The sequence below is a fragment of the Salmo salar genome, chromosome ssa14 (assembly GCF_905237065.1).
Source record: "Salmo salar chromosome ssa14, Ssal_v3.1, whole genome shotgun sequence".
In the NCBI taxonomy this organism is placed as follows: Eukaryota; Metazoa; Chordata; class Actinopteri; order Salmoniformes; family Salmonidae; genus Salmo; species Salmo salar.
The window spans coordinates 85,424,874-85,439,789 of NC_059455.1; the positions used below are offsets into that span (position 1 = coordinate 85,424,874).

Sequence of the window (14,916 nt, forward strand, 5' to 3'; positions counted from 1 at the left end):
ATGCGATTCGCCACCTGGTTATCAGAAGAGGGAAAGGAGAAGATTAATTGTGTGTCGTCTGCGAAGCAATGATAGGAGAGACCATGTGAGGATATGACAGAGCCAAGTGACTTGGTGTATAGCGAGAATAGGAGAGGGCCTAGAACTGAGCCCTGGGGGACAACAGTAGTGAGAGCACGTGGTGCGGAGACGGATTCTTGCCACGCCACCTGGTAGGAGCGACCTGTCAGGTAGGACGCAATCCAAGAGTGAGCCGCGCCGGAGATACCCAACTCGGAGAGGGTGGAGAGGAGGATCTGATGGTTCACAGTATCAAAGGCAGCAGATAGGTCTAGAAGGATGAGAGCAGAGGAAAGAGAGTTAGCTTTAGCAGTGCGGAGAGCCTCCGTGACACAGAGAAGAGCAGTCTCAGTTGAATGACCAGCCTTGAAGCCTGACTGATTTGGATCGAGAAAGTCATTCTGAGAGAGATAGCAGGAGAGCTGGCCAAGGACGGCACATTCAAGAGTTTGAGAGAAAAGAAAGAAGGGATACTGGTCTGTAGTTGTTGACATCGGAGGGATCGAGTGTAGGTTTTTTGAGAAGGGGTGCAACTCTCGCTCTCTTGAAGACGGAAGGGACGTAGCCAGCGGTCAAGGATGAGTTGATGAGCGAGGTGAGGTAAGGGAGAAGGTCTCCGGAAATGGTCTGGAGAAGAGAGGAGGGGATAGGGTCAAGCGGGCAGGTTGTTGGGCGGCCGGCCGTCACAAGACGCAAGATTTCATCTGGAGAGAGAGGGGAGAAAGAGGTCAAAGCACAGGGTAGGGCAATGTGAGCAGGACCAGCGGTGTCGTTTAACTTAACAATCGAGGATCGGATGTCGTCGACCTTCTTTTCAAAATGGTTGACGAAGTCATCCGCAGAGAGGGAGGAGGGGGGGAGGAGGATTCAGGAGGGAGGAGAAGGTGGCAAAGAGTTTCCTAGGGTTAGAGGCAGATGCTTGGAAGTTAGTGGTAGAAAGTGGCTTTAGCAGCAGAAACAGAGGAAGAAAATGTGGAGAGGAGGGAGTGAAAAGATTCCAGGTCCGCAGGGAGGCTAGTTAACCCCGGATGACTTAAAACCGCTCTACCTTACTTTTACCAACCGTTCTACCTTACTTTTACCAACACGTCTCCTGCACCATTAGGGGCGCTAAAACTCAGCCACTTTTATTCTACCCACAGAAATACATATAAGGCTCTTCCTCCCTTCGGTAAGTCTGACCAAGACTATATTCTTATGCTTCCTGTTTACAAACAACAGCTCAAACAGGAAGTACCAGCTCAATACGGACGTGGTTCGATGAAGCAGATGCAAGGCTACAAGACTGTTTTGCTAGTACAGACTGGAATATGTTCCGGGATTCATCTGATAGCATTAAGAAGTTTACCACATCAGTCACAAGCTTCATAAATAAGTGCATAAATGACGTTGTCCTCACAGTGACTATTCTAACATATCCAAACCAAAAACCACGGATTGCAGGCAATGTCCTTGCTGGGCTAAATGCTAGAGCTACCACTTACAAGCAACAGAACATTGACATGGACGCATACAAGAAAGCCTGCTACGACCTCCGAGACAACATGCAAACGGACAATATAGGAGGAAGGTGGAATTATATTACCGGCTATGACGCTCTTGGTATGTGGCAGGGCTTGCAGACGATAATGGGTTAAAAAGGGAAACCCAGCCATAAGATGCCCAGTGACGCAAAACTCCCAAACAAGCTAAATGCCTTTTATGCTCGCTTTCAGGAATACCACATTGAGTCTTGCGTAAAAGCCCCTGTTCAAGATGAATGTGTGATCTTTCTCTATCTGTGGCCGATCTGAGAAACTTTTGTAACAGGTTAACATTCGCAAGGCTGCCGGGCCAGATGGAATACCAGGGTGTGTTCTCAAAGCATGTGCATACCATGGCCCGTTCTCCCGGTCTGTAATCCCAACATGTTTCAAGCTGACCACCATTGTCCCTGTTCCCAAGAACTTCAAGGTAACCAGCCGAAATGACCATTTCCCTGTAGCACTCACATCTGTAATTATGATGTACTTTGAAAGGCTGGCTGGTCATGACCCACATCAACACCCTAATTTCAGACACCCTGGACACACTCCAATTCACATACTGCCCCAAGAGATCCACAGATGACACAATCGCAATTGCACTTCACAATGCCCACCTGGACAAGACGGGAAATAACTGTGAGAATGCTCTTCATAAACTTCAGCTCAGTGTCATAGTCCCCTCCAAGCTCATCACCAAGCTGGGGGCCATGGGACTGAACACCCCCCTCTAACTGGATCCTGGACTTCCTGATGGGACAGCACCAGGTGGTGAGAGCAGGCAACAAAACCTCTGCCACACTGACTCTCAACAAAGGGGCCCCTCGTCCCCTCCTGTACCCCCTGTTCACCCACGACTACGTGGCCACGCATGACTCCCAACACCATACATTTTCACTGACGGTGATGAGACAGCCTGCAAGGAGAAGGTCAGATACTTGGCAGTGAGGTGCCATGACAACAGCCTCTCCATCAACGTAAGACCAACAGGGCTGTAGTGGAGCGGGTCGAGAGCTTCATCTTCCTTGGCATCCACATCACTAAGGACTTAACATGGTCCACACACACCTGCACAGTCATGAAGAGTGCACGACAGCGCCTCTTCCCACTCAAGAGGTTGGAAAGATTTGTCATGGGCCCTCGGATCCTCAAGTTCTACAGTTACACCATCGGGAACATCTTGACTGGCTGCATCACTGCTTGGTATGGCAAATGCACCACCCTTGACCACAAAGCGCTACAGCTGGTGGTGCGGACAGCCCACTACATCACTGGGGCTGAACTCCCTGCCATCCCGGACCTCTGTCAGGCGGTGTCAGAGGATGGCCCGAAAAATGGCCCAAGCCATAGACTGTTCACGCGGCTACCGTCTGGCAAATGGTACCAAAGCTTCGGCTTGGACAAACAGGCTCCAAGACCGCTTCTACCTCCAAGCCATAAGATTGCTAAATAATTAGTTAATGGTTACCTGGACTATCTGCACTGACCCTAACTCTATGCACACTCACGAGACTATATACACAGAGTGTAAGAAAACATTAAGAACGCCTTTTTAATATTGAGCGTTTCCCTCAGAACAGACTCAATTCGTTTGGGCATGGACTCTACAAGGTGTTGAAAGCATTCCACATGTTGACTCCAATGCTTCCCACAGTTTTGTTAAGTTGACTCAATGTCCTTTGGGTGGTGGACCATTCTTGATACACACGGGAAACTGTTGAGCATGGAAAAACCCAGCATTGTTGCAGGTCTTGACATGCTCAAACCAGTGTGCCTGGCACCTACTACCATACCCCGTTCAAAGGCACTTAAATATTTTGTCTTGCCCATTCACCCTCTGAATGGCACACGTACACAATCCATGTCTCAAGGCTTAAAATTCCTTCTAACCGGTCTCCTCCCCTTCATCTACACTGCTTGAAGTGGATTTAACAAGTGACATCACTAAGGGATCATAGACTGACCAGGTGAATCCAAGTGAAAGCTATTTCATGGAAAGAGCAGGTTCTCCTAATGTTTTGTACACTCAGTGTATACACACTATATACACACCCACACACTACATTGACACTCTTGGACAAAACACACACGCATACTGACACAACACATACACACGCACCACATTTTTACATGCAGTATGATGTTGCTACTCAATTATTTTTTCAATCTTCATTTTACTCTTATCTATCCTGATGCCTAGTCACTCCCCCTTGCTTTCATGGACATAGTGCTTTCAGAAAATATTCAGACCCTTTTCCACATTTTGTTACGTTACTGCCCTATTCTAAAAAATGACAAAGCAAAAACAAGTTTAGACATTTTTGCTAATTTATAAAAAATAAAACTGATTACATAAGTATTCAGACCCTTTACTCAGTACTTTGTTGAAGCACCTTTGGCAGCGATTACAGCATCGATTTTTCTCATGCTCTGCCAGGATGGATGGGGAGCATTGCTGCACAGCAATTTTCAGGTCTCTCCAGAGATGTTCGATCAGGGTTAAAGTCCAGGCTCTGGCTGGGCCACTGAAGGAAATTCAGAGACTTGTCCCAAGCCACTCCTGCGTTGTCTTGGCTGTGTGCTTAGGGTCATTGTCCTGGAGCAGATTTTCAACAAAGATCTCTACTTGGCTCCGTTCATCTTTCCCTCGATCCTGACTAGTCTCCCAATCCCTGCCACTGAAAAACATCCCCACAGCATGATGCTGCCACCACCATGCTTCACCATAGGGATGGTGCCAGGTTTCCTCCAGACGTGACGCTTGGCATTCAGGCCAAAGAGTTCAATCTTGGTTTCATCAGACCAGATAATCTTGTTTCTCATGGTCTGAGAGTCTTTAGGTGCCTTTTGGCAAACTCCAAGCGGGCTGTCATGTGCCTTTTACTGAGGAGTGGCTTCCGTCTGGCCACTCTACCATAAAGCCCTGATTGGTGGAGTGCTACAGAAATGGTTATCCTTCTGGGAGGTTCTCCCATCCCCACAGAGGAACTCTGGAGCTCTGTCAGAGTGGCCATTGGGTTCTTGGTCACCTCCCTGACCAAGGCCCTTCTCCCCCTGATTGCTCAGTTTGGCAGGGTGGCCAGCTCTGGGAAGAGTCTTGGTGGTTCCAAAAATCTTCCATTTAAGAATGATGGAGGCCACTGTGTGCTTGGGGACATTCAATGCTGCAGAAATGTTTTGGTACCCTTCCCCAGATCTGTGCCTTGACTCAATGCTGTTTCTGAGCTCTACGGACAATTCCTTTGACTTCATGGATAGTTTTTTCCTCATGCACTGTTAACTGTGGGACCTTTATATGGACGGGTGTGTGCCTTTCCAAATCATGTCCAATCAATTGAATTTGCCAAAGGTAGACTGCATTCAAGTTGTAGAAACATCTGAAGGATGATCAATGGAAACAGGATGCACCTGAGCTCAATTTCGAATCTCATAGCAAATGGTCTGAATACATATGTAAATAAGGTATTTATGTTATACTTTTGCAAAAATGTCTTAACCTGTTTTCGCTTTGTCATTATGGGGTTAGAAGCTCTAGCAGGGAAGAAATTTAACTAACTGACTTGTTAGAAGTTGGCATCCTATGGCGGTGCCACGTTGAAAGTCACTGAACTCTTCAGTAAGGCCATTCTGCTGTTAATGTTTGTCTATATAGATTGCATGGCTGTGTGCTCAATTTTATACACCTGTCAGCAACAGGTATGGCTGAAATAGCAGAATCCACTAATTTGAAGGGGTGTCCACATACACTGCTCAAAAAAATAAAGGGAACACTTAAACAACACATCCTAGATCTGAATGAAATAAATCATCTTATTAAATACTTTTTTCTTTACATAGTTGAATGTGCTGACAACAAAATCACACAAAAATAATCAATGGAAATACAATTTATCAACCCATGGAGGTCTGGATTTGGAGTCACACTCAAAATTAAAGTGGAAAACCACACTACAGGCTGATCCAACTTTGATGTAATGTCCTTAAAACAAGTCAAAATGAGGCTCAGTAGTGTGTGTGGCCTCCACGTGCCTGTTTGACCTCCCTACAACGCCTGGGCATGCTCCTGATGAGGTGGCGGATGGTCTCCTGAGGGATCTCCTCCCAGACCTGGACTAAAGCATCCGCCAACTCCTGGGCAGTCTGTGGTGCAACGTGGGATTGGTGGATGGAACGAGACATGATGTCCCAGATGTGCTCAATTGGATTCAGGTCTGGGGAACGGGCAGGCCAGTCCATAGCATCAATGCCTTCCTCTTGCAGGAACTGCTGACACACTCCGGCCACATGAGGTCTAGCATTGTCTTGAATTAGGAGGAACCCAGGGCCAACCGCACCAGCATATGGTCTCACAAGGGGTCTGAGGATCTCATCTCGGTACCTAATGGCAGTCAGGCTACCTCTGGCGAGCACATGGAGTGCTGTGCGGCCCCCCAAAGAAATGCCACCCCACACCATGACTGACCCACCGCCAAACTGGTCATGCTGGAGGATGTTGCAGGCAGCAGAACGTTCTCCACGGCGTCTCCAGACTCTGTCACGTCTGTCACGTGCTCAGTGTGAACCGGCTTTCATCTGTGAAGAGCACACGGCGCCAGTGGCGAATTTGCCAATCTTGGTGTTCTCTGGCAAATGCCAAACGTCCTGCACGGTGTTGGGCTGTAAGCACAACCCCCACCTGTGGACGTCGGGCCCTCATACCACCCTCATGGAGTCTGTTTCTGACCGTTTGAGCAGACACATGCACATTTGTGGCCTGCTGGAGGTCATTTTACAGGGCTCTGGCAGTGTTCCTCCTGCTCCTCCTTGCACAAAGGCGGAGGTAGTGGTCCTGCTGCTGGGTTGTTGCCCTCCTACGGCCTCCTCCACGTCTCCTGATGTACTGGCCTGTCTCCTGGTCGCGCCTCCATGCTCTGGACACTATGCTGACAGACACAGCAAACCTTCTTGCCACAGCTCGCATTGATGTGCCATCCTGGATGAGCTGCACTACCTGAGCCACTTGTGTGGGTTGTAGACTCCGTCTCATGCTACCACTAGAGTGAAAGCACCGCCAGCATTCAAAAGTGACCAAAACATCAGCCAGGAAGCATAGGAACTGAGAAGTGGTCTGTGGTCACCACCTGCAGAACCACTCCTTTATTGGGGGTGTCTTGCTAATTGCCTATAATTTCCACCTGTTGTCTATTCCATTTGCACAACAGCATGTGAAATATATTATCAATCAGTGTTGCTTCCTAAGTGGACAGTTTGATTTCACAGAAGTGTGATTGACTTGGAGTTACATTGTGTTGTTTAAGTGTTCCCTTTATTTTTTGGAGCAGTATACTTTTGTAAATATTGTATACATTTACAAAAACTATATGGGATTGGAAATTATGCTGAACATTCACTGATAGAAGCCACACTCTATCTGCAATATTAAAGCTAATCTAACCACAAAGTATTTAATTGATCTTATTTGCGCGTTCTGTTTGACCTGCTACTTGTCTGTGTCCAGCTCTTTGTGAATGATGTGTGTTTGTTGAATGTTATGTGTATGTTATTTGTGTGTTTGAGCACCTGCCGTGCGTAATGCAGCCTGTGGATCAATGCCTGAAAGCCTTCACTCAGAGCTGGCGCCACACTCTTGTCTACACACACACCTTCCATTTCTACCACTTTTCCTCCCCTTTGTCTCATTTAGTGACATTTGACAAGTTTGCTTTATTAACTGGTTTCTCTCCTGCTGTACCTTTTTTATCTTTCTGTCCCTTCTCCAGGGAGCCAACTACTGTAGGCATTGCACCTGTTTCATCTTCTCCCCTCTACCCCTCTCTCCTTCTCTGTTCCTCCCCTCTACCCCTCTCTCTCCTTCCCTGTTCCTCCACTCCCTGCTCTCCCCTGTAGTGTGTAACTGATAGCAGCTTTATCATCCTGTGCTGATTGAATCAGAGGTGCAGACTCCCACAGTGTACTGTAGCTGTAGGATCCCACCGGAGCTGCCTGAATGACTGACAGGGATATACGTACTGTACATTCTGCTCAACTGTACAACACTACAGTAGTACAGTACTTCTGTGGTGCTGCTTTTTGTTCCACCCCAGCTACAACACACCTGGTTAAACTGATCTGCCTGCACAGAGCTTCCTACCCCAGCTACAACACACCTGGTTAAACTGATCTGCCTGCACAGAGCTTCCTACCCCAGCTACAACACACCTGGTTAAACTGATCTGCATGCACAGAGCTTCCCACCCCAGCTCCAACATGCCTGGTCAAACTGATCTGCCTGCACAGAACAGCCCACCCCAGCTCCAACATGGATGGTTAAACTGACCTGCCTCTAATAGTTTAGATGCAAAAGTAGTTTTAGGAACTTATTCAGAAAAGATCTGGTTTCATTTATCTAAAAAAACGGAGTAAATTGGACGGAGAACGGTCAATGCCTGAAAGGCTTCATTCAGAGCCCCGTCGATCAGAGCTGGTGCCACACACCTTCAACATAGAAACGCAACCAAAAAGAACCTACAGAAAATAGTTAAATGATGGAGAAATAATTTTCTCACCAAAGGATATTTTGAATAAAGAAGCAAAATGTATATAAAAAAAATCCTTTCAAGTTCCTCCAACTTAAAGGTTAAACTATCTACGACGCACAAACATTTTTGTGAAGGATAAATTGCGCAGGACGAACTACGGTTGACAATTGACTCCTTTGACTGGGAAAACCCCTGGCCTTGATGGCATTCCAATAGAGATCTACCTGGCGGGAGGTAGCCTAGTGGTTAGAGCGTTGGACTTGTAACCGTGCGGTTGCAAGATCAAATCCCCGAGTTGACAAGGCTGTCGTTCTGCCCCTAAACAAGGCAGTTAACCCACTGTTCCTAGGCCGTCATTGAAAATAAGAATTTGTTCTTAACTGCCTTGCCTTAAATAAAGGTAAAAAATATATATTTTATGAATTACTGAAAGATCCACTGCTAGCATGCTTTTTAAATTATTCATATTATTCATAAATTATTCATATATAAATGATAAACTGTCTGACGCACAAAATGTCACCCTTCAATATTGCGACGCAAAAATGAATTGACGATAACATTAGGTTTTCAATTATTTCTAATAATTGTCTGAGAATGCAGGGAAACCAGGCAATCTTTATAGCAGATAAAGCACAGCTAGAATTTTTTTTTTTATAAGTGCCTGGATTATTTCAATTTTGGTGAATCTCTCATGAAATGGTTGTCATGTACAATACTCTTATGTAAAATTATAAATGGTTATTTCTCTGAATTGTCAAGAGGTGTAAAACAAGGTTGCCCTCTATCACCATACTTGTTTGTTATAAATTGTTAGCTAAATCCAATCCAATCATAAAATTAAAGGGTTAGAAATGAATGAGTTAGAGACGATGATTCGAGTTTTCTCTTGAGTCCACAATGTTCAACCCTGAAGGGTCTTATTGAGGACCTGGATAATTTCTCCAGTTTATCTGAATTACAATCCAACTATGATAAGTGTACTATATTACGGATTATTGTCTCTAAAAGACACTTTAAATTGCTATGTGGTCTCCCGACTTAAATGTGCAGTTGATGTGCTTGGTGTACACGTCCCGAAAAAGTTGAACCATCTTGCAACAATCAATTTCTATAGAAAATTTAGGCTCTTGAAACTCTCATTTATACTGTAGTGATATCGCAGTTTACATATTTTATTTGGAAAGGCAAACCAGAACATTAAACTGGTATATTTATATAATGAATGAGTGTGAAGTGCTAAAACTATTAAAAAAGGCATTACACCACTGTATTAAAGTTTATATTATACCAAAACTGTATCTAAATCCAAACTGGTTCCAGTAGGTTACTAAAAGAGGCACATCTGACATTTTAAAAGGGGGCTCTTTGCTGTTTATACAGATTGAAACCTTGACAATAGAACCCTGTTTTGAAGTATCCTCTTTTTGAAATGAAACCATGCACTGTTGGCTACAATTCCAGTTTTACTCTCCAGAAGAGGCAGAACATATATTACAGTAAATAATATTGCTAAACTCCAATGTACTGATAGTGGATAAACCAATGTTCTTGAATGTATAATGAAGGTATCATGTTTATGAATGACTTTGTAAACAGCAGTAAAATTCTCACACAAACAATGAATCAAGGTGCATGGAGATGTATGCTCAATACAAAATTATAACCAACTCATCGCAGCTCTGCCACAAAAATGGAATAGGCAATTACTAAAAAGGAATTAGTTTGTCTGCCACCAATTAAAAATCAGAAATGTCTTAAAATGACCAATATAAATAGTAAAATGTATGTTTCACTTACGGTCAAGAGGGTTGACAACTATGCCACATAAAATTCAAGATAGTTGGTGACAGATTTTTGATGTCCCAATACCATGGCATCGGGGTTATGAACTGATATACAAAACAACAATTGATGCATCAGTCTATTCTTTTCAATTTAAGCTATTATATAAAATTCTCTACAAAAAGAATGCTCAGTATTTGGGGTATTGAACAGTCAGCCCTGTGCAGACTGCCACGCGGAAACAGAATCAATAGAGCATCATCTTTTTGTACTGTCGGTGGCTTGTTTTTGGAGACAGGTCCAGGAATGGTTGTCATATCAGGGTGCGGTTGGACCTGCAAACTGTATTGTTGGGGGATTTGAAAGACCACAGTCAGCCGATAGGAAATATAATTGTGCTCTTGGGTAAAATGTGTGTTTTTGGGGCAATTTCAGCATAAATGTTGCAGATTGGGAGGTTCAAGTCCCTAGTGAGACACAATGATGGGATGTATTGCAAAAGGAAATGGTAGAATGATGAAAGATGTGTTGGTCTGTGGCTGTTTGAAGGTTGGAATTAATGAGTGTAGGAATAAATACACATGCACAGTATAAATGTTTGAGGTCCTCCAATCAGGGGTGAGGATCACTGGGTGAAAATGGTTAATATCAGAGGATATCTTTACATTTCCGTTAGATATAAGGACTTGACATGCTCCAGATACCCATGTCCTTAATTTCATATACGGAGCTAGGATATTCTCTGTAATGGGACAATTTCTACATGCATCCAATCCGGACTTCAGAAAATATCTGGGGTGTGATACATTCAATACACACACCTGATCCAAGTTGCTGTTTCCAAAGCACATCTCTGCTATTTCTGTTTTAAAAAAAATGCAGCATAGAAATCCAGAGTTCCAATCATGTTTTCTGTAAAGATGCAAACCGGTCAATCGTTGCTAAAAATGTATTTTATTTGTTTAACAGAAAATAAGTTGCACACCCTCAATACTCCTGCCTGCCCTGTTTGTTATGGATGATGGATGCAGATTGGGTCGTCAGCGGTGGTTATTGTTGGTCTGTGATCCAATCCAAACTCAATGCATAAATCATGAATCAAAATTGTCGATATTGCAAGAAAATATTGTAATTTCACATAACCATACCACGAGGTAGCTACTTGCTTCAATCATGACGAGAAAACAAACTGGAACAAGGTAGCTTAGCTATCTATCGAAGTAGCAACTTAGCTAGCTAAGTTATCAGTAGCTAGCTAGCTTATAATAACCAATAATACAAAATATGCCTAAATGTTTTAAAATGTTAACTGTCACCTTGATGGCAGTTATTTGTCAGCTAGCTAGGCTCCCAGTTAGCTTTTACCCCCCCTTCAAGCGTAGCTAGCTAGCCCTACTTACTGCTGCTGGCCAAATTATATATATTTTTTCATAAATAAAACCTCTCAAATCACCTACTTAATTTAGCATGAACTTCTTTTGAGATTTTTTGACAACCATCTCACTTCCTTGTTTCTCCAGTTCGACCACACACCCGTTTACACACTAATTTGTGATACCCAAACTCAAAAATGCCAGTTGAACAAAAATGACAAAAAGAAAATGTGATTCTTGTTGCTAGGCTACCAGTTAGTACTTTTAGCTTGTGGTTTGCGTGCACCTTTTATCCAGAGAGAATACAAAGGGAAAGCGGATACCTAGTCAACAATTATAGCTAGTGTTTGAAAAAATTATAAGGATTTAATATTCGTCAAATTTATTGAGCATGTCCTCCACTCAAATAAGCTTCAGAAATGTTCCTTATTTAGCAAATCAAAAAGCATATCAAGATCTTCATATGGACCTCAGTTAAGAGCATATTCCTTGTATGTGCTGAGAAAATATACCATGTAGGCCTACTATTTGTCATCGTATACAGAAAATAAGATGTCCACATGGGCCCATCTCAGGACATCTAATAAGTCAATATCCGGCCTTACATGTATGATATCTGGAGGCAATCCATAAATGCCTTCTTTGTGCATGAAAGAAAAATGTTTTTCATATTTGTCAATTGAGCATGTGTTGAACTTAAATGCGTCAGAAATCATCCATATTGACAGCATATCAAATCCAACTTTGTCACATGCGCCAAATACAATATGTGTAAACCTTAACGTGAAATGCTTACTTACAAGCCCTTAACCAACAGTGCAGTTCAAGAAAGTGTTAGTTTATTTGGTAAATATTTTCTTAAGGTAAAAAAAATTATAAAAAGTAACACAATAAGGAGGTATATACAGGAAGTACCGTGAGTCAATGTGCGGGGGTACAGGTTAGTCGAGGTCATTTGTACATGTACTGTAGGTAAGGGTGGAGAGACTATGCATAGATCAAAAAGCATATCAAGATCTGGATATGGACCTCAGCCAAGAGAAACATATCTGAAATCAATATAGCTTCATATCTTGAATATGCTGAGAACCCAGATATGTGATGTATACAGTTGGTATTTGTCAATATGAAGAGAGAAAATAGGATGTCCCATATCTCAGGATATTGAATGAGTCCATATCCGACCATAGGAAATGTCCATGTGTGATATTCAGAGTAATCTCAACATCATATACACTACCGCTCAAATGTTTGGGGTCACTTAGAAATGTCCTTGTTTTCCATGAAAACATACATGAAATGAGTTGCAAAATGAATAAGAAATATTGTCAAGATGTTGACAAGGTTATAAATAATTATTTTTAATTGAAATAATTGTGTCCTTCAAACTTTGCTTTCGTCAAAATCTTCCATTTGCAGAAATTACAGCCTTGCAGACCTTTGGCATTCTAGTTGTCAATTTGTTGAGGTAATCTGAAGAGATTTCACCCCATGCTTCCTGAAGCACCTCACACAAGTTGGATTGGTTTGATGGGCACTTCTTACATACCATACAGTCAAGCTGCTCCCAGAACAGCTCAATAGGGTTTACATCCAGTGACTGTGCTGGCCACTCCATTAGACAGAATACCAGCTGACTGCTTCTTCCCTAAATAGTTCTTGCATAGTTTGGAGCTGTGCTTTGGGTCATTGTCCTGTTTTAGGAGGAAATTGGCTCCAATTAAGTGCCGTCCACAGTGTATGGCATGGCATTGCAAAATGGAGTGATAGCCTTCCTTCTTCAAGATCCCTTTTACCCTGTACAAATCTCCCACTTTACCACCACCAAGCACCCCCAGACCATCACAATACCTCCACCATGGATGACAGATGACGTCAAGCACTCATCCAGCGTCTATTCATTTTTTCTGCATCTCACGAATGTTCTTTGTAATCCGAACACCTCAAACATATTTGTCTGTCCATAACTTTTTTCCAATCTTCCTCTGTCCAGTGTCTGTGTTCTTTTCCCCAACTTAATCTTTTCTTTTAGTTGGCCAGTCTGAGATATGGCTTTTTCTTTGCAACTCTGCCTAGAAGGCCAGCATCCCAGAGTCGCCTCTTCACCGTTGACATTGAGACTGGTGTTTTGCAGGTATATGTGCTGGTCCTGGTGGTGATGGGTGTGCTCGCAACCATGCCCGACCGGGCATCGGGCTGGGCTTTCTAGCCCTTGGAAAATCTCTTTGGGGTGGGGGCTTCGCCATGCCGGCGTCTGAGGTCGGGTAGGGGCAAGTGGTTGTTTTAATTGAATAAATAAATAAACACTGATGGCATGGTGACAGATGGTAAAAAAAATCCATTATGCCTTTATTTTTTATTTTTTTCATTCCTATACTATTAAAGGCCTCAGGATTCAAGTAAAGTGCATTTTTTTATTGCACTTCCAGTATGCATTTTCAGGAAAACATTTATAGTAGGTCAAGGCACTTCCAAACAAAAGGCCCATCCTAACTTCCATTAAAAGCCTTCTTCCCTGAAAAGTAATGTAGCTCAGAATGCTTCACCAAAAATGGCACTCTATTCCCTATATAGTGCACTACTTTTGATCAGAGCCTTATGGGACCCGGTCAACAGTAGGGCACTATAAAGGGAATAAGGTGCCATTTGGGACATGGACTCCTATGTTTCCTACTGTTGCTCAAAATGAAAGAGGCCTATTCTAGCTGTTTATTTGGATCAGGCTGTGTTTTTGTGTAGCTGGACAGAGAGGTACTATCTGTTTACAACGAGCTTGAATTTCAAAGAAACTTCAAATATACACAAGACACAACATTGTTGGATTTGAAGACATGTTTCCTTGCAGAGAGCCAAAGTCTGCTGGAGAAGTCTCCTGTTTTTTTCTGTCTGTAGTAAGAAAGTGGTCAAACCAACCTAGATTTGAGGTGTAGCTGAATGCAAGATTCCCATTGTTTTGTTTTCAGATCATATGGTGAATAGATATGAATACTGTGTGTGTGTGTGTATATATGCATGCAAGCAACTGGCTAATGTATACCAGACATTTATTCCATAGTGTATCTGTGGCTTGTTATCCCATTTAGGATGGTTTGGTTTGTGTCCCGTTCTCACTCAGGCTACAAATATCCCCTCTCCCAGACTGGCTACATCGGTTGGCTGGGTTTGCTTTTGTAGTGGGGTGTCAGATGGAAAAGAAATCCTGCGGTTCAGGATGTCTCCTCACCCCCAGGTTCGTTGGCAGAGGGTCACAGCAGGCCATACAGGGTGACCGATCTGATGACCAGTCCTACAGTAGGTCTTCACGGGTGGAAGGGAGTAGGCAGGGACCCCCAGAGCAGGCCACAAATTGTGTCCGTTCAGATAGTACAACAGCTGGGATAGGAGAGACGCGCACGCAGAGGCAGAGACGCGCACGCAGAGGCAGAGACGCGCACGCAGAGGCAGAGACGCGCACGCACAGAGGCAGAGACGCGCACGCACGAGGCAGAGACGCGCACGCACAGAGGCAGAGACGCGCACGCACAGAGGCAGAGACGCGCACGCACAGAGGCAGAGACGCGCACGCACAGAGGCAGAGACGCGCACGCACAGAGGCAGAGACGCGCACGCACAGAGGCAGAGACGCGCACGCACAGAGGCAGAGACGCGCACGCACAG

The 14,916-nt window shown here is 43.9% G+C and overlaps 1 protein-coding gene across 1 annotated transcript in view; it reads left to right on the forward strand.

Moving 5' to 3' along the window:
* The first annotated feature begins 2,661 nt into the window (after positions 1-2,661).
* The window catches only part of LOC106570506 (potassium voltage-gated channel subfamily KQT member 4), a 129,625-nt gene continuing 117,370 nt past the window's right edge, over positions 2,662-14,916 (forward strand). The window contains exon 1 of the mRNA XM_045693705.1: positions 2,662-2,895. Coding sequence (XP_045549661.1) covers positions 2,662-2,895 — 234 coding nt within the window. The remainder of the gene's footprint in view (positions 2,896-14,916) is intronic.